The 24,307-nt window shown below is 44.0% G+C and overlaps 1 protein-coding gene across 1 annotated transcript in view; it reads left to right on the top strand.

The window, feature by feature from the left end:
* RSF1 (remodeling and spacing factor 1) overlaps positions 1 to 24,307 on the top strand; it is a 71,737-nt gene that overhangs the window by 24,101 nt on the left and 23,329 nt on the right. Inside the window, exons 2-8 of the mRNA XM_084842480.1 lie at positions 7,034 to 7,125; positions 8,937 to 9,029; positions 10,537 to 10,742; positions 11,714 to 11,865; positions 13,816 to 15,491; positions 18,777 to 18,983; positions 20,123 to 20,227. Of these exons, the coding sequence (XP_084698606.1) occupies positions 7,034 to 7,125; positions 8,937 to 9,029; positions 10,537 to 10,742; positions 11,714 to 11,865; positions 13,816 to 15,491; positions 18,777 to 18,983; positions 20,123 to 20,227 (2,531 nt within the window). The remainder of the gene's footprint in view (positions 1 to 7,033; positions 7,126 to 8,936; positions 9,030 to 10,536; positions 10,743 to 11,713; positions 11,866 to 13,815; positions 15,492 to 18,776; positions 18,984 to 20,122; positions 20,228 to 24,307) is intronic.

Genomic DNA, 24,307 nt, shown 5'->3' with positions numbered 1-24,307 from the left:
GTGCTATGATCGATGGGGTCACGAAGAGTCGGACATGACTGAACGACTGAACAACAACAAGAAGTATTTCAGATTCCTAGGATTCAGCATCATTTTTTTAAAAAAAAGAAAATAGCTCCTATGTGAGGATGGGCACGAAATAAGAATTAATTGATGGTTTATTCCATTTCTGGCTTCCCAGAGGTTCAGGCAAGCACCATCTCTGCTCTGGTTCTTCATCTCAGAATGTTTCCCAGTCTGACCCCTTTAAGTGAGGAGCCTTGGTTTAGGATTTAAGTGTGGGTGTTGCTCAGTTCTGCTACCTGGTACCACTGTAGTTTAACTCCTGGTTCATATGAGAACTGGATCATGCATTTGGAGGTGTATGTGGGGACCATCTGGCCACAGGTGTCCGTCCCATCTTTTAGTATAAGAATGACCTCAGGCTTGGAATTCTGGTCTGAGACTGCTGCACTGTCAAGAATGCGCAATGCTGGCTCTACTCATGTGTTGGGAAACTGAGCATAAATGTCTGTCTCATTCATATATATATATATATAAAAGTTGGAAGTTAGTTGGTCATCCCTTTTTGACTGCTTTCTCGTTGACCGATTTTCATGAAACACACTTCATTGGAAAGCTCTTGACATATAGATTCTACAAATAACAGTTTTCATTATGATTCAGAGTTGAGAGTTTATGTCTATAAACCTTTTTTATAAGAATTAGGCTATCTTCTATAACAATGTACTATAAAGTTTTATTTTTAATATAAAAAATGTCAGGTATAACTAAACAAACATAAGATAAAGGTAAAGGTGTCCCCAACCAGTCGTGTCCGACTCTATGGGGTGGTGCTCATCTCCATTTCTAAGCCGATGAGCCAGTGCTGTCCGAAGACGCTTCCATGGTCATGTGGCCGGCATGACTGAACACCGAGGTGCACGGAACGCTGTTCAAACAAACATAATTAATTGCAAATTGGAGCAAAATGAAATATGAACACAAAAAAGTCTCTGTACACCTTTCTAAACACAGGTGCAGGCCAAAGTACAATGATATGTACAATGGTAACTTCAGCCTATCATGTGGCAGTGAAGGCAGCAAAAAAGGAATATTATGCTGCCTCTATCGCGTCCGCAGAGTGCTATCCCAGGAGGCTGTTCCAAGTGGTCTGGAGCCTGATCGGTCTAGTGGCTCCGGAACTGCTGGAGCATTTTAAGGCCTCCTGAGAGGCCTTGGCAAGGCACTTTGTGGATAAAATTGATCAGATTAGGAGTGTTATTCTGTGCGCTGTGGATACAGTTAGTGAGCAAGAGGCGGTCTGTGGCAAACCAATTTTGTGGGATCAGTTCCAGCTTCTTCCTTCTGATGAAGTGGACAAGGTGCTTTCATCTGTAAGGCCGACCACCTGCTTACTTGATCCTTGCCCACCTTGGCTCATTATGGACTGCAGAGAGAGTTTGGGTGAGGGGATCAGGGCAGTGGTGAATGCCTCCCTTGAGGAGAGAGTGATGCCATCAGCCCTCAAGGAGGCAGTGATAAGACCGCTCTTATGGAAGCCCTCCTTGGATCCCCAAGTTCTGAACAACTTTCGCCCGGTCTCGAATCTGCCATTTTTGGGCAAGGTGATTGAGCGGGTGGTGGCGATGCAGATGAAGGCACACTTGGAAGAAGACAATTACCTAGATCCATTTCAGTCGGGCTTCGGGCCTGGGCATGGGACAGAAACGGCCTAGGTCACCTTGGTGGATGATATGAGGAGGGCTCTGGATAGGGGCAAATGCTCCTTCCTTGTTCTCCTCGACCTCTCAGTAGCTTTTGATACCATTGACCACGGTATTCTCCTGGACCGCCTGGAGGGGTTGGGCACTGGAGACACCGTATTGGAGTGGTTCTGGTCCTTCCTTTCCGGCAGGTACCAGAGGGTAGCACTGGGAGAGGAGGTTTCGGACCTGTGGCAGCTCACTTGTGGGGTGCCACAGGGTTCCATCCTCTCCCCGATGCTATTTAACATCTGTGTGAAGCTGCTGGGGGCTATCATCAGGAGGTTTGGGGTGCAGTGTCATCAGTATGCGGATGACACGCAGCTCTACCTCTCGTTGAAATCTTCACCAAGGTTGGCTGTAGAATCCTTGTCCAAATGGCTGGAGATGGTGAGTGGCTGGATGGGGAGGAATAAGCTGAAGTTGAACCCTGTCAAGACCGAGGTACTTTTGGTGGGAGACAAGAGGAGGTTGGGGGATGTTGACCTGGTGTTGAATGGGGTACGGCTACCCTTGAAAGACCAGGTCTGCAGCCTGGGGGTCATTTTGGACTCCCAGCTGTCAATGGAGGCTCAGGTGTCAGCTGTGAGCCAGATAGCGCTGTACCAACTCCATCTGATACAGCCTTCCTGACCATCTGCTCCTGTCGGTAGTACATGCCCTGGTTTCCTCTCGTTTAGACTACTGTAATGCGCTCTTTGTGGGGTTACCCTTGAAGACGGTTCGGAAGCTGCAGCTGGTACAGAACGCGGCGGCTCGCCTGATTAAAGGCAGCCGCCGGCGAGATCACATCACTCCAGTGCTGAAGTAATTGCACTGGTTACCAGTTGTTTTCCAGGCCCAATTCAAGGTGTTGGTTTTGACCTTTAAAACCCTATATGGTTCTGGCCCAGTCTGTCTTAAGAAGCGCCTCCAGTGACACCAGACAGGCCGCTTAATAAGATCAGCCTTGGATGGCCTTCTCTCTGTCCCATCAGCCAGGACAGCTAGACTGGTGGGGATGAGGGAGAGGGCCTTCTCTGTGGTGGCCACCACTCTGTGGACCTCCCTCCCTAGGGAACTCTGCCATGCCCCCTCTTTAATGAGCTTCCGCTGCGCATTAAAAACGTGGTTGTTCAGGCAGGCATTTGGGGTGGGTTAGGGTATTTTTAGAAATATGTTTTTAATGTAGAATTTTATTGTTTTAAACTGTTTTGTTATACATTCTGTACATCGCTCAGACTGGCTGGGTAGCCAGCCAGATGGGCGATTGATAAATTTGATTGATAGATAGATAGACAGATAGATAGATAAAAATAAATATGCCAGTAATATACAGCCTGTAAACAAACCATGAAGGGATTAAGAGACACCTACAGTTACAAGTAACCCAGTCAAAGTTTAGTTATAGCTCAGAATCAGACTCAAAGAGTGCTTATCAATGGGATCTTGTTAAACTGGGGAGAGGTAATGAGCAGGGTACCACTGGGCTCCGTCCTGGGCCCAGTGCTCTTCAACATTTGTATTAATGACTTGGAGGAGGAGGTGCAGGGAATCCTGATCAGATTTGCAGATGACACAAAATTGGACGGGATAGCTAATACCTTCGAAGACAGAAACAAAATTCAAAGTGATCTGGATAGACTGGAGCGCTGGGCAGAAAACAACAGAATGACATTTAATAGGGATAAATGCCAAGTTCTGCACCTAGGAAAAAGAAACCAAATGCACAGTCACAAGATGGGGGATACGTGGCTCAACAACACTACAAGCGAGAAGGATCTTGGAATTGTTGTCGATCACAAGGTGAATATGAGCCAACAATGTGATGCGGCTGCAAAAAAGGCCAATGCTCTTTTGGGCTGCATTAATAGAAGCGTAGCTTCCAACTCCCGGGAAGTACTAGTTCCCCTCTGCTCAGCACTGGTTAGGCCTTATCTGGAGTACTGTGTCCAGTTCTGGGCACCACATTTTAAGAAGGATGCAGACAAACTGGAGAGGATTCAGAGGAGGGCAACAAAGATTATCAGGGGACTGGAAACAAAGCCCTATGAAGAGAGACGGAAAGAACTGGGCATGTTTAGCCTTGAGAAGAGAAGACTGAGGGGAGATATGATAGCACTCTTCAAGTACTTGAAAGGTTGTCACAGAGAAGAAGGCCAGGATCTGTTCTTGATCATCCCAGAGTGCAGGACACGGAATAATGGGTTCAAGTGACAGGAAGCCAGATTCCGGCTGAACATCAGGAAAAACTGCCTGACAGAGCAATACGGCAATGGAACCAATTCCCTAGGGAGGTGGTGGGCTCTCCCGCCCTGGAGGCATTCAAGACAAGGCTGGACAGCCATCTGTCAGGGATGATGTGACTTAAGATTCCTGCCTTGAGCAGGGGGTTGGACTCGATGGCCTTGTAGGACCCTTCCAACCCTACTACTATTCTATGATTCTGCATGGAGAGTCATGACGATCCTTTGGTTTACCCTTTGCTGAACTTTCACAGTGAGGCTGGATGGGATCCTAGCATGGTGCATGTTGCAGCCAGGCAAACCAAGTTGGCATCTATCTGCCTACACCTGTCTTCTGCCATGGAGAACTCTACGTTGTCATGAGTCATGCATACTCATTGGTAAATCTCAAGATTCAAGTCATCAGTGGACTGGAGCAAAGACATTACAGAGGCCACCCTGAGGTTTACACCAAGAACATTGTGTTTAAGGAGGTTTTGTAAAGATAACAGATTTAACACTTCGAATGTTTCAATAAACACAGTTAGTTAAGTTAAACTTTTTGTTAGATTTTATTTTTCTCCGCGAACTGTGTTCATGGGTAACCAACTTGTCAGTAAAATATACTTTAGATTAATAATTTTGATAAGGAATGAAAGAACTAACTATGCTGGGAATCTTGCAGAGAGAATTAAAAAAGTATTTTCCCCCATGGCTTCATTATATCCAGACACTACATCTCTGGTCTTTCTATAAAACTGTTTTTATTACATCTTTTTAGAAATCATTTTGGGGGGAGTAAAGTCTGGGTAACAATATATAAAGTGTTGTTGTTGTTCAGTCATTAAGTTGTGTCCGACTATTCGTGACCCCGTGGACCATAGCACGCCAAGCCTTCCTGTCCTCGGCTCTTTCCCGGAGTGTGCTCAAGTTAACAATATATAATAAATACTTTGTCTTAAATAGCTGTTCAGTTTTTCCAATTTGCGGGGGGGGGGGGGGAATGGTCCTTGGGGGAAAAACAGAAAAACATATTTTTTCCCTGAATTTTTCTGTTCTTTTTCCCCTGGGCCTTCACATCTCTATTTGGCACAGGACTTACAAGTGTCAAATCTTCTTGAAAACCCATGCTGTTGCTGTGGGCAAGGGATTGTGAGGGAATTTCTTGTTGATTTGTTTTTAGTGTGCCAAACAGAGCTAGGATTTTCTTAGCTAAGCCCCCGGCTAGTGGCACATTGGTGGAAAAGTTACAAGTTGTTATATTTCATCCAAAACCCTGTAAATGTGTTGTTAGTTTCTCAACCACTGTCTGGTTTAGGTTTGGGGCTGGCTAGCTACAAAGATGCATGAGGGCAACCCTCAGCAAAACATTTTGCGAAGATCTTTCTGTGAATAGAGAAAAGTGTTGATCTAAAGGTTCTTGAATAAGAGTTGCCTTTAAGTCTGGCCACCTGCTGCGGTGAGGGAGCAGGCTGCTTGCAAAAGTTTGCAAATGCGTTTGGATTCACAGTGACCCTAACAGCAGAATTAGGAGGTTTTGCACCAGATGATAGCTATGATGGGGGGGAAAAAACAGTTTTGCCAGGTCACAAGGAAGGCTCTAACTGGAAAAAAAGAGTTTTTAAAGTTCACCCTGTAGTGGTCTTTTGTAAACTTGTGGGGTACTATTGACCTCTAATGCTGTTTGCAGTGATGTTAAGGAAAATTAGTAATTTGTCTATTATGAAAATAGACAACATATTGTTTTTTCACTCGCTGTGCTCCTTTCTCACAAGAAATGGAAAAAGAGGTTCTGGGTTTAGCATCTGGTAGACATGATGAGTAACTAATAAATCTAAACAGCATTTGGTGGGGTCACTTGGACCCTTAGTACCTTATCTGCATGTTTTTTCACATGTCTCAGTTATTCCAGTAGAATTGACCACAAAAGCCATGGTGTTTTAAGGTGAAGGTCCCCTGAAACACCACATAGCATTTCACACCTCATCATGGCGGAGGTCTGCCTGGAGCCTGAAATTGTGGAAGACTGACACAAATGATTTCTGAGTTTTTTTCAGTGCTGTTGGGGTGCGTTCAACAGAGGCTTAAACCTTGTTATTTTCTGGTTCAAATCCCAAAATGTGGTGAAGTGTGGCTCCTGGCCAGTGATGCCTGTTTTAATTTTCTATCTAAGGGCAGAATCCAGTGCCGCTTGCATGCCAGGACCCACTGCTAGTGCAACAGGAAGCTAGTGCTTCTTAAAGCAACCCAAATGCTCATTTTTGGAACAGAATAGGTCAGCGAAGGTAGCAGAAGGGAGCTCCGCTGACCTGTCCCATTCTGGAAACAAGCGTTCCGGCTCATTTCCAGGGTTGCTCTAGGATGTTCTCCATGCCTGTCCTACTATGTGACTTTCAGGTTGCTGTATCTCCACAAGTTTTGAATTTGAACTAATCTGTCACAAACAACAGTAAAACTTTAAAGCCTCCTTGAGCCCAGTCTTTATCACCTCATTCATTCACAAGAATAGGGAGGACACAGCACTATCATGCTCCTGGTGAGTGGTTTTGTTGAAGCCTACCCATGTAAATAGAGAAATTGTGAGAGCACATACATAGATCTCTTAAGGCATAAGTAATCTCTACTGAGATCTCCCAAGTATGCTTTCTTGCTTAAGAACATACGAAGTGCCTTGATTCATTAGACCAAGATTCACCTAGGTTCATTCTTTGCAAGGATCCCAGCAGCCAGCTGGTGCAAGGCAGTCCACAGGAAATTGGTTTGGTAGCCCATCATTGGAGCACTGTCTACCTTCTGCTGCATCATGATCTAATATGACCTTCAACCTATACTGTCCCGTGAAACATCAGGCTTCAGGCGTGGCCAAGATTTTGAAAACTCTTGAAACTACTGTTCGTTCTCTCTCTCTCTCTCTCTCTCTCTCTCTCTCTCTCTGTGTCTGTCTGTCTGTCTGTCTGTCTGCCTTACTCTAGGATTCTGGCTCTCCTTGGAATTGTTAACACCTTAAAGTTCACCTTGTGTTAAATTTATATTTAGCTCACCATTTCACATTTATTTATTCATTTTTAAATCCCTCGTTTCTAGTTCCAAGAGAACTGGTAGAACTTCATCTGAAACTGATGAGAAAGATTGGGAAGTCTGTCACAGCAGACCGATGGGAAAAATACTTGATCAAGGTATGCAATTTTTTACATTGTGTGGTCTGAAATTCTAGAATTGGCTGATGTGCACTGGCTAGGAAATCCCTCATACTATGCCCAGAAATAGGAGAGAGCTGCACCAATTTTAATTTTACAGGCAGAGTTGACATCTGACCTAAAGAGCAGGGCATCTAACATCTGCCTGAATGAATTGGCTGCTGTTTTTCTCATAGGATATTTAGTTCTTCAACCTAAACATATGTTTAGTTCTCAAACTTTCCTGCCAGGAAAACGTTCTTGTTAAATTTTAAATTAAATTTTAATCCTAGCCTTCATTCAAGGAGCTCAGACTGTCATACGTGTGCCCTTGGCCTTGCTCATTCCTTGTCTTATGTTTAATGTATATTTAAACATAAGATTGCCATGACATTCCACGAACTTGTTCAAAATCCCATCTGATTCCAAAGTGGTTTGCCATTCAGTATGTGGAACTGCTGTCTGAGAAATACAAGCCAAACACACCCTTAAGGCACAGTCCTATAAGATCAGCCGTGGATACGCGTGAGACTCCGAACTTGGAGGCTTATAAGTATCCAGTGAAGAGCGGGAGGCGCTTTGTGCCTCCCACTCTGCATTTTAGGTAGACGGGCATTTTCTCCTGGCGAGTGGAGGCTTTGGGGACGGGGAGGGAAGGAGGCTCATATCCCCACGTCCCCAGTGTCCTCTGCTCCCACTGGCATACCCCCTTTTACCCCTGTATGAGCTCACATTTGCGAGCTCGTAGCAGCAGGCAGCATGGTTCACTCCACATTGGCTGCAAGGGGGGGGGGGGAGTGCGATTTCTAGCTCCGAGGTTGGAACCCTGTCTCCAACCTTGGAGCCAGGAAACCGAACAATTCTATGTCCCCCAGACGCTGTCTAGAGGCCATAGGATTGCTCTCTCAGGTGTATGGAACTAGTTGTGCAGTTATTTGGAACTGGGATTCACAAATTTGTGCTTGTTTCTAAGCCTGCCCTTGCTCCTCACCCAAGAGAAAATGAGTAGGGTCTTGTCTCTGAAACCACTTTGAGCTTCAGAACTACCTCTAAAGCCCAGTGTAACTCTCGGGATGAATTTCTCCCTCCCACTTAGAAATAGATGTGGATTTCCCCTGTTGGACTCAAGTTTTGAGGTCCTCAGAATGCTTTTGAAGTCCAGTGTGATTGCAGGGGGTAACCCCCCACCTCCAAGCTCAGAAGTTGAGGGAGGGACTTGTACCTGTAAAAGGGGGGGGGGATGCTCATTATGGTGAGCGGTGAGTGAATTTGTGAACCCTTGCTTTGGATCCTGGCCTAAGTCTTTAACTTTAAATGAAACAAGAATTACACACGTACCCAGTGAGAGCTGGAGCTGTAAACCGCTGCCCCTTAAGGTACACATGCATGTATCTTTAAGAGTTAGTGAATGCAACGGGGGCGGGCTTGGAAATTGTATCGGTTGAGTTTGGACATCATATGTAGACATTAACAGAGTATGATGCAGATTTTTAAAAAATCCCTCACATTTCTAAAGATCACAAAATGGATGTTCCTATTATGTAATTAATCCTGCTAATCATTCAGAAAGGCTTAAGTCTCCTCAAATTCTTCCATATCTGGCCTCAGGAGCAGTGTATTTATGTCCCACCTTCCCCAGCCTATTCTAGCCCTTCACCTCTGTCATTGTGAATATACCAGCGATTCATCTGCTTCTGGTTTTTCCGCAGCTTCAGTTCCTTCTCCATTCCCATAGGTATTGGAGCTTAGAGCAGATGTTTGTTGGGTGTGGAAGATCCTTCAATACTTAATTAAGACATTTTGCCTTACAGATGTGTCAAGAATTCAATAGCACCTGGGCATGGGAGATGGAGAAAAAGGGATATCTTGAAATGAGCATTGAATGCAAGTTGGGAATACTGAAGGTACTGCTCTTCTCTTCAACTCATGTGGTATTTTTCTGGAATACTTGTGATTTGGGCTCAATTTGGGTGATTCTCAAAACCATGGTTTGGAGCATCATAAATATGCTGACCGGGTTTGCATGATCACCACAGCCCACCGTGGCTTATTTGTTTAACCCTTAAACAACAACTGTTGCCTGGGTTTGGACAACACTGGATTTGGACAACAATGGCAAGCCCACGCTGAGGGTTGAATATTCAAAATGGCTGCTGGCACACACTGCACCCCACTATGGCTTAAATAAGTCATGGTGGGCTGCAGTGATCATGAGAACCGGCCCAGTGTCTTGCTCCATTTCTGGGTTACTCTGTTAGCCATGACATCCAAATTGGGCAAACTTTAGTTAGTGCTAACCCCAAACCATAGTTTGAAGGTTATGCCAGTCATAATTTGGAGGATAGTCCAAATTGAGCCTTGGTGCACTAACGTCAAACATTGAACACTAAATGTTACGGGGACTCTGAAAATATTTTTACTGAAGGTTAAATACTTTGGTTTATATCTTGCATTTCCCATATATGGACTGAGAGCAGAACAGTATTTCTAATGTTCTTCCTGAGCAGACAGAGTGTTTACAAATATATCGAGTGGATTTCATTTTTTTGAATTGGACATTCCTCAAGCCCTTACCCCTCTTCTTTGCATTCACCTTTATGTTTTCAACTCAAGAGAAGAAATGAGTTTACAGAAAGACAGTATCATTTTTTTAATTGTTTGCTAATACACTGAAAAACTTGTGAACAGTATTTTGTGTATATGCTTGAGAGTGCCCCAAAGCACTTCATATACATTATGTAAGCAACCCTTGAAGCTACCGTTAGAGAAGTCCACGGATCAAGAGGGACCCGTGCTTAAAAAGCTCCTTAACTATGCTCCTCCAAACCAACAGAAAATACAGTTATGGACTCATGGCACCCCTCTGTAAGGAGATAAGGAAAACCAGAACACTGCAGACTGCTAGGTTTGATGACTGCTTGAGAAAATCTTGTAGACTGAGATATGGTAGAAGTGGCCTCAGGCCACCTCCTCACCCCCTGCTCCAAGTCAAGAAGGTGCGCAGCCTTTCAAAGAAGGCTGAAAGAGTATGTGCCAACTTGTGCAGTCTGAAGGGTATATGAAGCTACCTTACCCTGAGTCAGACCGCTGGTCCATCTACCCCAGTATTGTCATCTCTGCGTGGCAGCAGTTTCCCAAAGTCTCAGGCACAAGCCGTTCTTAGCTCTTCCTTGTTTCCAGAGATCCTTTTAACTGGACATGTCGAGGATTGAACTGGGGCCTGTCTGCATGTGAAGCAGGTGCCCCACCATTTAGCTACGCTCCCTCTCCATCAGTTTCCTAAGTGAAGACGTTCAGTTGCAAAGTAGTGTCTTGCTGACACATGAAGTGGAGGGTGCATTGGTGGAGAGTGCTCATTTGGTGTTTCCTACAGTAATTTGAATTACTTTTTCCTCCCTCTATTTTTTATAGTACCTTTGTGAGTGCCAGTTTGATGACAATCTAAAATTTAAGAACGTCATTAATGAGGAAGATGCAGATGCTATGCGCCTTCAGCCAATTGGGAGAGACAAAGATGGCCTGACATATTGGTATCAGCTGGACCAAGAGCATAACGTTAGGATGTATGTGGAAGAACAGGACGATCAGGATGGGACTTCATGGAAGTGCATTGTCAGGTATTTCTTTTTCTTTTTTAAAATCTATAGTTCTCCAGACCGTTGTTACCATGACTTCAGAAAGTCTTCCCAGAGAGAATTCCTGTGACTTCCTAGACTGTGTTACACCTTTTGACCTTGTTCATGCATAACATTAACTCTGAGTATGGGTTGAGTGTGGGTTGTCATTGAATCGTGGGTTGTTGTTGACTCATGGGTTGTTATGTGCGGACCCTGTTCTATAGTTTAACTATGGGTTGGTAACCACGAACAACCCAGAGTTCACAGCCCAACAACAAACCATGTGTTTTGTTCCTGGATCGTTTGTGGTTAACTCATAGATAAACAGTAGTGCAGGATTTGCATGTAACAACCCACAATTCAGCAACAACCCATACTCAACCCACACTCCACACATATTCTGTGAACATGCAGACCAGGCCATTGTATGACAGGATAGACTTATAAGATACTTCAGACATGCATGCTTGTTACTATTTAGTGCTGTGTTGTTGTTGTTGTTTAAATCTGAACCAAGCAAAATGCTTACCAAGTGGTGGAAATGTGTTTGGAAATGTGGCCATAAAGATGGACTAAAGCTGAATGGGTGGTGGGTGAATGCTGTTTGTTGCTCAATTTCATATGTCCTGGTAACGTTGGTTCCAGGCGTTGGTTCTGCTAAGCATGTAGATAGGTCTGAGAAGGGGGTGGGGATTGCTGTAATGGCTGCTCATGTTACCAAGGCGCTGATGGGTCAATGAAGCAGTGGTAGCCCCCTATGAAGTTCCTTGGGGGAAGAGGCAATTGGGGGGCTCCCATCCAGGTGAAGGGTTGCAGGTTTCCCAGATACAGTCTATTATCTTTCTGTTCCTCTTGACTTTCCTGCAGATGCCAGCAAAGAAGAATGTAGGCAGACAGATTTGAACAGGGGTAGGATGCTATATAAGATTGCTATGTTATGAGATTTGGCACATTTCTTATTTTTCATCCAGAAGCCGAAACGAGCTGGCTGAAACTCTTGAACTCTTGAAAGCGCAAATCGATCCTGCACTATTGAAAAAACAGCAACAGGATAACTCCTCGCGAGAGAGCCCTAGTATTGAAGATGAAGAGGCCAAAAAGAGGGAAGAAACGGCAGCCCAAGGTTTTGCCTTGTTCTCATCTTGCAGTGGGCATTTTGCATTGTCATTCTCAGTGTTGCCTATTCTGGGACACAAGGAGTGTGGGCAGGGCTCAGTATTAAATGTCTTTAGAAAAATAAAACCAAACCAAGCAACCTTAGTGTCTCAGTTTTAATAGGTTGGTTACTTTGACCTTAGCCTTACTTGAAATACCCAAAATAATTTGGAAATCCAGACAGAAACATAAAAATGATTGCTGTGTTTGTTTCTGAAGCTGGACAGAGAGATCCAAAATTGTTAAGCTAGTGGTCACATTTGTACAGGACAATAAGCTAGGATTCTCTGTCTTACTATGAATGTTCTGTGTGCTGGTGCACGCAGCCCATTTGCTCCTGCTTTGCCATTCCGTGCTTTACAACTCCTTCCACATTCCTGATACATTAGAGCAAAACAGGGAAAAATGTTTGCCAACTCTGATTAAAAACAAAAGAAATCACTCTACGTATGTGTGATTTCACATTTTAAACTCACTTAAGTCATAGCGCCATCATGACTACGGGAATAAATTGGAGTTGGCTTCTGCTGCCCTGATGCAAAACGCATTTATTTGGGAATAAGCACTATTTTGTTGTAGAAAAGAATAATGTTTTTTAAAAATAAAAATACGCCTTCTGACTATGAAATGATTTTGAACATAAGAAGAGATGCTGTGGTGAGCAGTGTCAGCTCTGGGGGGGCCCAGCAGGTCCATGCTGGGCCAGGCGCTGAAGCCGGGCCTGTTTGCCATTGCGCCCATCACCTGCTGCTCTTTCACGAGGGTCATCCCCCCCCGCCCCCAGCTGAGAGGCCCTGGACTTGAGCCCTGACGTCTGGCCCTGGCTGCATCACTGAATGGCCTCCCTAGATAGGCTTGTCTGCCACCTACTCTGTACTAGGTTTGGCACCAGGCTTTCAAGGGGCCTGCTGAGGCTTTTGGGAACTCCCTGGTTTTGGCTTTGTAAAGTTTCAATACTGCTTTTGATTTTATGATCTCATGTCTGCTATTTTTGTTTTATACTGTGATCATATTTTATTATTCACATTGGGGATCTTTTAAAGTATGCTGCCCAGAGAACGTTTATTATAGGGTAGCACAGAATTATTGTAAATAAATAGATACAATTTATTTGAGGGATTTATACCCCACTCTTCCATGAAATTCCCAGCGTGGCTTATAAAATCTAAGAACGCAGTAAAACAAGCATACAGATATTTACACACACACACACACACACACACACGTATACTAAAAATAGTAAGATCACTAGTTGTAGGAGCAGCATAAAAACAGCTAAGCCAGACAAGATAAAACAGATCAAACTGAATGATAAAAGTTCTGAGAAAATGAAAGCGTCTTGGTCTGGGGCTGAAAACATTGAGAGAGGAGCCAGGCGAGCCTCCCTGGGAAGCGCATTCCACAGCTGGCGCTGCTCCACCGCTGACTGAGCTTGCTGGCCTTTTGACCCTTTTAAACTTTTTTTCTATAGACTTCAAATGGAATCACAATGTTTTCCACTTCCTGAAGAACCTGAGAATTGTAGTTCTCCAGGTGGGAGGCGAGCATGGGGTGTCAGCTAGGAATGTCTAAGAGGGAATTCTCAGCACCAGATCAAACTACAATTCCAGGATTCTCTTGGGGGAAGCCATGATAGTTAAAAGTGATATAAAACCAGTATATTTTTGTCACATAGATATGCTCTATGATTCTGTGATACTAAAATAGTTCGCCCACTGAAAGGCATAATTGGAACCATTTTTGTTCATAGTCTAGCTAATATTTAGCATTTATATGACTAATGCTGGTTACAACAAATGCTAATATTTAGCATTTATATGACTGCTGCTGGTTACTTCAAAAAATTGTGTGGTACTGAGAAAACAAGGAAAGTGCTTTTGGCTTATGATTGTCGTAACTTTGCTTTTTTAAAAAACAGAAAGTGAATTAAAGGTGAAGGAAGAGAAGGAGGAGATAAAAGAGGAGCAGCCAAAGCAATCGGAAAATCTTCCTCTTCCTGCAATTCCAGAAGAGGAAAACAAGATAAAATTGGAAAAAGTGGAAGAGAGAGAAATCATAAAGCTGCCTGTTATTGTAAAGCTAGAGAAACCTTTGGAAAACAATGGGGAAACACATACCAAAGAAGAAAATGACTCTTTTAAAGAAAATGTTAAGCCTGTTAAAGCAGAAGTGAAGGAGAATAAGCTAGAGCCAAAAGACTTGAAAGATGTAAATAGCAACACAGAGAAAACTGTTCACGAGCCTGAGAGGATAGAGTTCTGTGTCAGTGTCAAAACTCCCCAGGAAGCTGTGGAGAGAACTGCAGAAGAAAGTGAGAAACTTAAAAATGACCAGCAGGCAAAGATTCCACTGAAAAAGCGAGAGATTAAGCTGACTGACGATTATGACAGTCCGTTAAAAGGACCCTTGCGAAAATGTATTACGCCAACAAAGGATGTTTTGAAGGAGGAAGGGAAACAAGAGGAGGAGATGTTTAAGAGAGTTCCTACAATTACTGATGGGAAATTCCTTGTAAATGGGGAGGTTAGTAGTGAGAAAATCATGCCAAATAACAAGTTAGAACATTCCCCCAGCACAAGGGAAGACACCTCCAGCTTGCCTAAGGAGAAAAATGGCATGAGTGGGGAGAAAATACTAGAGACTGTCACCACAATAGTAAGAACAAGTGATGTTGAGAGAAATATTTTGCATACAGGGAAAGAGGTAGCCGGTGTGATAGCTGAGGTTTCTCATCAGAAAGTGCCTTTAAAGGAGGAAACCATTCCTAAAGGAAAGGAAAACTTGCTTGAGAGTAACAGTTCAGAGGCTATTGTAGAGGCACCTTCAAAAATAGGTGATTGTCTAAAGAAACCCGAAGAATCTGTTAAAGCAAAAGGCTGCCTGCCATCTCCGAAGGAGTATCTAGATAAATCCTTTAAGTCCACTTCTCCAAAGGAGCTGGTTACTCCATCAGATGAAGCGGGTTTGAAAAATAAAAGTCAGCCAGAGGAGAAATCAGATTTAGCAAGAGCAGATGCTCCAGCCCTTCCCTCTGAGAAATCTGTGACTGAAAAAGAGGGTGCTGACTCTAAAAGCACACTCCCTGATAAAAGCAAAGTGCGTGAGGAGCAGAATTCTAAACCACAGAAGGACTCTGAAGCTGAAGAGAGAGAGGCACCCAAATTAGGCAAAGCCCAAAGTTCTATTGAGGAATCTTCAGACACTAAAAAAGAGTCTGTGAAAAGCAAGTGTAAATATAAGCTGATTTCTGAAGAAGAAAGTTCTCTAACAGAGAACAGGGAAATAACCTCTGAGAGGCAGAAAGATGGAATCAAGCTCACAATCAGAATCTCGAGTAGAAAGAAAACGGATCCTCCTCCAAAGACTCAGAATGTAGCGGCTGAAAAGGAGGAGGAGGTTGTTAGTGTTGGCCGTATTTTAAGGCGGTCTCCCAGGATATCTAAACCTACTCCCAAGATAGTGGAGACCCGGGATCAGAAGCCTGAGAAAAAGCGGAGTGAGGAAGAGGAAGAGAAACCAGCCCCAGTGCAAAAGCAGGACAAGAAAGAAGACTCAAAAAAGCAAGAGAAGGAGATGAATTCTAAAGCCAGCAAGGTAAAGATTCTGCTGAAAGTTGCCTTGAGTGTACCAAATTTGGGTGGCTGCTAATGTTTTTAGAAACCCCAAACTGTGTTAAGATGCTCAATTTCTACCTGCCCCCCCCCATCAGTTATACCAATCTCTACAAATTGGGGCAGCTTTTCAAACATGGTTCAATTTGCAAACCTTACTCTACACCCAATATTTAAAATTTTACAAGATGTTGAACTTCTCAGCACAGAATGTTATGTCTCAAAGTAGGAGAGGTATGGGTAATGAAACGTAGCATAGAAGGCATATGGAAGAGTGGGGACAACAGAGGAGTAGAGAGGGTGGGAGGGGCATAGCTCAGTGGTAGATCACGTGCTTTTCTTGCAGAGTTCCCAGGAACAAACCTTGGCATCTCCAGGTAGGACAGGAAAAAACCTCCCTGAAACCCTGGAGAGCCACTGCCAGTCAATACTGACAATACTGGGCTAGATAGACTGATGGTCAGACTCCATATAAGGCAGCTTCCTGTGTTCCTAGAGAACCATGCAAGGCACTGAAATGTCCACCTCTTGAGTAGTGGTGACCACCCAAAGGAAGTGCTTCGTGTGCTTATCCACAAAGTTACTAGATACTCTTAATAGCTTCTTTAAAGTAAACAGTAGAGAACCCTTTAAGTTATGCTGGTGGTATAGTAGAAACCATTGGCAGCTGGAAGAAAGGTTAAAGGGCATACATGATGTAGGGTTGCAGCATTTAGACCAGGGCTGAGTAAAAGGTACATTTGGATTGTTTGCAGTAGCTCAGCAAGGGTTACTACAAGAGAGCCAGTGTAGTGTAGTGGTGAGAGTGACGGACTGGGAGCCGGGAGATCCGGGTTCTAGTCCCCACTTGGCCATGGACGCTCACTGGGTGACTTCGGGCCAGTCACAGACTCTCAGCCCAACCCACCTCACAGGGTTGTTGTTGTGAGGATACAACGGTGAGGAGGAGGATAATGTAAGCCGCCTTGAGTTCCTTGCGAGAGGGAGAAAGGCGGGGTATAAATGCAATAAATAAATAAATAAATAAAATACCCAGCAGCTTTGGATAACCAGTAGAAGATTTTTCTGTGGAAGTACTATGAGCTCTTTTCAGGTCTGGTACTCAAAACAAATTCCTATGCTCAGAATCCTTTAATTGTAAATGTCTATCTTTTGTACCAGATTCCAGTTGGTGGATCTCGGGGTTCTAATAAAAAGTAGATCCTGGAGCCTGCCCAGCCTGAAATTAGATGGTTTGATGGGTGATGAAAATACATTAAAAATGTATTTTTTAATGCAAATACTTATTAAATGTGGCAATCACCCTTTTAAGAGAGGAAAGAATTCTGAAACAACAGGGGATGCTTCTTCTAACATGATGCTTGTTGCAACACACACATGCATCATCTAAAAAAGATGCATATATGTGTTTTCTCTTTAGATACAAATTTAATCGATCAATGGATTAATTAAGATTTCTTTAACCAGGTGACAGCTCTGATGTTTACACATCGTGTTTGTCTAACACCTGGGGCTTCTGGTCCCATTGTCATTCACAGTGAAGTTGCCCTGGGGGCAATAAGGGCCTCCAGTGTGGAGCAGGTTGTTTTTAAATGCCCTCCTGATCGTTCTGACTATGGTCAGGGTTTTTGCCCTTGCTTGCTGCGACATATAATAAAAAGTGGTTCCATGAGACTGAGGGGAGGAGGAGTTGGAGTTGAGTAATGGCATTCAAGCAAAATCAAAGTAGCATGGAATTTCATGAACTGATATTAGGCTGGTTGATGGTAGTCTGGTTTAATGTCTCCTGAAAGCTATAGAAGAGTCACTCACTAAACACCTGTTTATTCCACCCTTTCCCATCAGTGAAATTTGGAGTTTTCTAGATTGGTTATGTAGTTTGCCTTTGGGTACGTGACTGTTTGCACAGGAAACTTCTGCCCTTGCACAAGGTTTGGAGTAGCTGACAGTGACATGTGTGATTCTGGAAACTCTATAGGAAATGTTTGCTATCAGTCATTCAGATGTCTTTCTGCAGCCAAGAGTTCAGATTTTTTTTTTTTAATGGAATTGGAACTTGCCGGATGAATACAAGCCAGCAGGGATGGAAAGAAAATCTTTGGAAGCTGCATTCCTGCTTGAGGAAGTCAGAAATAATAGGCTTAGCTGCTAGTTTGCTGCAAGGCCAAATTTCATGGCCAAGAAAGCGACATTCAACATGAGCCCGTGGTTCACCTTGGATGCGGGACACCTGGAGGAGGCAGGAGGTTCCAGGCAGGAGACAGGACCCTCACTTGTCCCCATTGGATTCAAGATTACTGCACCCTCACTTGCCCTATCATCCCCATTTGATTTGAGAAGAAGGGAGCTCAGACTGTGCGGTTTTAGCAATGATTCACAGAGATCCTGTCCTTATCAGTCACCATCCTGTGGTCCAATACAAGGTGATCCCCTCTGTATCCACTAGGTGGCAGGTTTCCCAGAAAAAAAGACTCGGCCAGCAGCGTGAACTAAGAGGTGCCTCCCACTTCCTCCCCAGAGCTAATCTTTCTCCTGCCTTCACAGTGTACCATCTCAGGTTCCCAGTTTGGTCTGCTCAGCTGGTTCAGCCTGATTCATGGAAGGTCTTCCCTCGTTTGCATGCTAGGCTGAAGAAGATAGAACATTTCAACTGGGAGCACAGAACATGTCCTCTTCCTCCTCGGATGCCAGTGTTTGGATTACTGCATACGCCTCCCTCCCCCTCCGGCACAGTCACACAGAGGAGACTGGAAGCCTCCACTTCCATTTTAGATTGACCACAGCTTGCCCTAGTGTCTAAACCCAGAAAAACTGTTTAATCTTAATTATGGTTTGTTGAAACAAGCCAGCTCCCTAAACTATGCCTTATGAATCCGACGTGTTTCAACAAATTATAGCTAAGTTTAGCCACAGTTTAGGGTTTGGACGAGGCACTAAACTCTGTGGGTAATCTAAAATGGAAGCAGAAACTTCCAGGTTCCTCCTTTTGGCTGTGCTGGAAGGGGGCGGGGGAGTGTGCAAGCCCACACTTGCTCCAGCTCATTCTAGTAACACTAAACCATGGTTTAGCATATGCCCGAATACAAACATTGTCATGCGTAAAAGACGTTGTATATGGTTGTTTGCTTTTTCAGTCAAATGTAAATTGGAGGAATGCATCATGCAACACAGAAATAATTTATCTGAAACACTCACTCATGCTATAGATGTATGTAAACTATTCCCAAGTATTAAGACAGTGAGGCTTTCCTTATCACTGGATTTCTAGGCTTCACAGCGAAGTAAAGTTCGATGGGCTGGTACTCGAACTCGTGGCAGGTGGAGATACTCAAGCAATGATGAGAGTGAGGGTTCGGAGAGTGAAGAAGGCTCGGAGGAGGAAGAGGAGCAGGAGGAGGAGGAGGAAGAAGAACCTACACCTGCTGATGATGACGAGCCGTGCAAGAAGTGTGGGCTCCCCAATCACCCAGAGCTAGTAGGTTCTTGTCTTTGAGAAAGGTTTTTCTAGTCTCACTAATCTTATGTTCTTTACAGAGATGCTACTCAGTTCAGACATCATTCCAGACTGAGGCTAAAGGAAGCTTAACCACGATTTGGCATGATGTCTGAATTGACTATTATTTGTGATCAGCCGGTATACCAGGATCAGGAACCATGGTTTGAAGTGGGTGTTCAAACCATGGTTTGGCTTGAAGCCTGAGTAAGTGAACTGTAGAAATGGCCATCAATCTATTTCTACAGGCTGCTCCACCTTGAAGGCAGGGTGAACTTAATGAAGCTGACTGCTGAGAGGATGGAAAATTAAAGCAGACAAGCCGTTCTAAATTATGGTTTGCTTGTTGTACATTTGGAAGCTCAAACCAGGGAATGGGTTCTAAGCTATTACATATGTATTTGTGATTTTTTTAAATCTTGCCATTTCAAGGAGCTCAGGCCAGCATACAGAGTTCTCCCCTTTCATCCTCTCAGCAGTCCTGCAAGATAGTTTAAGCTAGGCGTGGGGAACCTTTTTCACTCCCAGGGCCAAATTCCAAACTGGGAGTGGTTTCAGAGGCACTGTGTTTACTCATGAGTAAGCAAGACAAGTCTGCATGTCTACTCAGAAATAAATAGGAATGAATCACTCAGCATCACTTTCAAATAGCATCTCAAATACCAAGCCTCTACTTGTCTACTCAGAAGTAAGCAAGACAAGTCTCAGAAGTAAGCAGGACTGAACCACTTGACAGCTTTGTCCCCAGGCCCTGCCCCTCTCCCTAGCAGGGGAAAGCGGCTGATCAGAGATAAGAATTTTTTGTCCTGCTGAGTGCTGAGAAAGGATGCCTTTTCAGCACTAAGCAGGGAAAAACTCTTTATCTCCAATCAGCTGCCCTTTCAAGTCCCAGTGATGTCCCTCGCTCTTCCATTGAGTTAATGTAATTTAAAAGGGCTTAGGCTGAATCATGCCCACCCTTTGTTTTGCAGCGAAAGCAAAACTTTGCCTGTTTAGGTGTCTGCCATTGATCACTATAATTTCAGAATTTTGGAGGCAAACTTATGGAAGCAAGATACATCTCAATATGTTTCACAGCTGGGGGTGCGAAGGCACACTGACATTTTGGTTAATTTCCACAGATTCTCTTGTGTGACTCCTGTGACAGTGGCTACCACACGGCATGTCTTCGACCCCCGCTGATGATCATTCCTGATGGAGAGTGGTTCTGCCCACCTTGCCAACATGTAGGCTTTGTCTTTACTTATTTTCCTTTACATATTTTCCTCCTCCACGTTCAAACCCTGAGTGATGGTCTGGTAATGGAAAGGAGTCCTCCCTTGATTTCTCCTCTCTTACTTTGGGAATATTCATTATTTTGCGCATTGACCTTAATACCTGTTATAACAAGATCGGTAAAATACAGTAATTTGTGTGGGTGTGGAACAAGGCTATTGCATCGTTCTAGAAGCGCTGCATTTAATTCACAAATGGATTGCATCATAAAAGATAAGTTTTTAGGTACATATATTTTGTTTTCTACGACTTAATATAAAGGAACAAAATAACTTATAAACATAAGGATTGCAGTGCTGAAACAAACCACCCATTGCTTCTTCCCAGCACCTGATAATCAGAGGTATATTCAGGTGTACTCTGTGCTTAAAAATGAATTTCTGTATCCAGGCAGTCCAAATTCTGCACAAAGAAAAGATGAAACCTTTTTTTTAATTAAAAAAACTTTGACAAACATTAGTGTGCTAGATTCTTCTTTCTGTTCCTGAGCCTACCACTGATCAGCTGTCCTGTGGGCAGAAAGAGAAGGAAAGGGTTGCTTTCTGGCCCTGCCCAATTTTCTCCAGCTCAGCCAGACCTTTCCCCTTTGCTTGCTCTCTCCCCACTCCCAGCCACTAGCCTTGCTATTTCTCTCCCTCCAATGGCTTTTCTCGCTGTTTCTCTTACTTCCTGCCCCTAGCCACCTTCTTTCTCTCCCTTCCACCCCTTTGCCTTGCTGCTTCCCCTCCTCCCAGCCTCTAGCCTCACTATTCCTTTCCCTCCACTCCTTTACCTCACTGTATCTCCTAGCCTCTAGCCTTGCTCTTTCTCTCCCTCTCACCCCTTTATCCTGCTATTTCTTCCTCCTCCCAGCCCTTAGTCTTGTTCTTTTTGTCTCTCTTCCCAGCCCTTTCTCTTGTTCTTCAAACACACATACACCCAGAGCACTTTCCCGGGCAGGGGGCTGGTGGCAGAGGAGGAGGGAGGAGGAGGGGAATGGAGTGGCTGAGCCTGAGGTCGCGGTAGGGAAAACATTTTCTTTTCCTTTTGGGGCTGGTGGTCCTTTTCTTTGGGGCTGGGGAAGGGTGTGTGTATAGGCTGAGCAGAGCAATCCTGTCTAGGCCTACTCAGAAGCAAATCCCATTGAGTTCCATGTAAGTATGCATAGGATTGCAACCTTAAATGGGTATTTTGTTGTGCTTCTGTGGAGTTGAATATATAGATTGGCATTGGAGTTCAGACCCTTCCTCTGCTTCTGTTCGAGTTTCTTGGGTGAGTTACTTGTCTTTTGAGTAGCCAGGCACCCACAAGAGCCGTTATGTGACTAGCCACATCTTCCATGGGAGCCATTTTTTGCTGGTGCCCACAACAGTTTCTCAAATTCCCAAATGTGCCCATGGGTCCCAAAGGGTTGGGGATTCCTGCTGTGATCTGTAGAAATGATACAAATTGAGCAGACCTGCACAACTGTTTTCATGTTTTATTCTGCAGTTTTTGCAGTATTGCATCATTCTGCTTTTGTTAGTAATGGGAGGCGCAAGGACATTAAAACTTGGCCCCATTAATTAATATCTTCAGTCACCTCAAAACCAACTCTTGTTCATTATTGTTAGACCACCCAGAGTTCTGTTTTTCTATTCTCTCTCCCCCCACAGAGTTCATAATATTTTAAACCTATGATATACCTTCACTCATCTAAAATATTATAATTGCTTATAAGAATAATAGAGTTGGAAGGTACCTGGAAGGTAGTCCAATCCAGCTCCCTGCTAATGCAGGAAATGCACTGCTGTGGCAGCCCTGATAGGTGGGCATCCAGCCTCTGCTTTAAATCCTCCAACAAAGGAGAGTTCATCACCTCCCAAGCCTTCTATTGTGAACAATTCACCAAACTCTGGGCTGGGAGGAGGCTGGCAGAGGCTCAGCTAGTTGAGATCCCACTATTGCATATGTAAAGGTAGGATTTGTTTAATTTTTTTGTCCAAATGAGTATCACTTTGCATTTACTTAACCCTGAATCTCATCTGCCGTTCTATCGCTTAGGCGCCTATTCATCCAATTTAGGGAGAGCTGTTTTTTTTAATCTCTTCACGGTGTATTTGGGATTGTGCACTCCTGAGTAAAATGCAGTTGGGCCATCTTTACACTTAGCTACTTTAATATGTTAGTTGACTCCATTCTTTTCATTTAAACACCACTGCTATTAGTTGAGATCCTCAAGGAGCCCTGTTACCTTCCCTCTGTTATGAAAATTGTCCATTTATTCCTCTCTTCTGTTTCCTTTCTTTTAACCAGTTACTGATCTATAAGAGAAAATATCCTCTTATCACGTGACTGCTAAATTTCCTTACGAGCCTTTGATGAGGGACTTTATCAAAAGCTTTTTGAAAACCCAAGTATACAATGTCCACAGGGATCGCCCCCTTCTGCATGTGGGTTGACACCCTGAAAGAATCCTGAAAGGTTAGTGAGGCAAGGCTTCCCTTTTCAGGAGCCATGCTGAGTCTTCCTCGGCAAGGCTTCCTATATGTTTAGCAGATATAATTGTAATACTTTCCACTACGTTGCCCAAGCCATACATTAGGCTTGTAAGTGTGATTTCCTGGATTCACCCACTGATCCCTTTTTAAAGGCTAGGGTTGTGCTGGCTACCTTCCAGACCACAGGTGATGAGACTTATTTTAGTGACATTATCTATTTTGAGTTTCTGGAACTGTCAGGTGAATGACTTGTTACTGCTTTTGCCACTTCTAAACCACCATCCTTTTGTCGCCTCTGTTTCCTTGAGACAGAACTGAATAACTTAATTTAGGGAAGAGGCCATAGCTCAGTGGTAGAGCTCGAGGGTTACATGCAGAAGGTCTCAGGTTCAGTCCTTGACATCTCCAGTTAAAAGGTTCAGGTAGCCGGTGATGTGGAAGACCTCTCTGCCAGAGAGCTTGGAGAACCACTGCCAGTCAGAGTACTGGGATAGATGGACAGATGGTGTGACCTGTTAGAAATTGCTGGCTTTTAAATTTTCAAAGGGAGAGCATCTGTAGCTTTTTCACTCCAGCATGCCCTGCGGTGACCTGATATCTTTTTGCACCGGAGTCTTATTAATTGATTAATTAATTAATAAAATTTATTAATTAATTGATTAATTAATTAATTAAATTTATTAATCACCCATCTGGCTGGTCACCCAGTCTAGCCTAACTACAAGCCTAAGCATGTTTACTTGGAAAGTTAGTCCTGCTGTATTCAATGGGGCTTATTCCCAGGTAAGCTTGCATAGGATTGCAGCCAGGGAGAGCAATGCTATGCCCCCTAGACAGCATCTGGGGGACCATAGGGTACTTTGGATTCCTGGATCCGAAGTCAGAGTCAGCGCTCCGACCTCGGACCCAGAATCCGAGCTCCCTGCCCCCTCCCCCTTGCAGCCAGCATGGCCAGAACCATGTCTGGCTTGCCTCTACAAGGTCGCAAAGGCGACCTCAGAGAGGGCAGAAAGGGGGCATTCCTGTGGGTGGGGAGGGGACTAGGGAAGCAGGGATACAAGCTAAGATGGGTGAAAATGGCCATATAACTAAACTGCAGAGTGGGAGGCATGGTGGAGGCAAAGATCACCTGATGAAAATGTACATTTGGTTTACCAGAATTTAAGCCTCTGGTTGGATTCCAGCACTGCCGTTCTGCTCACAGATCCAGCAAATGACTCCGATAATGGAAGAGATGGGGAGAAGATTTTTCTCAGATTTTTCCTTCCCTGAACAGTCTTTCATACTATTCCGCAAATCTTGTTGAACAGTTTTTCACAGGGTGCAGGGGGAATTGGCACAATCGCCTCCCCTCCTCTTCCATTAGCAGAGGTATCTGCTACACAAAAATTCAGTTCCACCCTCTGTGACTACTTAACTATGCTACTCTCTTTTGGGGACTTGATTGTGTTTATTATCTAATCCATAGCATATGTTTTATTTGAGCCTTTGTGATACTAATTTGTAAATAACTTGCAGGCTTCCTGAATGAGTTTACCTTCCTAATAACATTTTTCAGCTTCCTTTTAACAA

The sequence above is a fragment of the Heloderma suspectum genome, chromosome 3 (assembly GCF_057233095.1).
Source record: "Heloderma suspectum isolate Gila_16-S chromosome 3, 16-S_ref, whole genome shotgun sequence".
Taxonomy (NCBI): Eukaryota; Metazoa; Chordata; class Lepidosauria; order Squamata; family Helodermatidae; genus Heloderma; species Heloderma suspectum.
The sequence above is the reverse complement of the archived record's forward strand: the minus strand, read 5'-3'. Positions and strand labels throughout refer to the sequence as shown.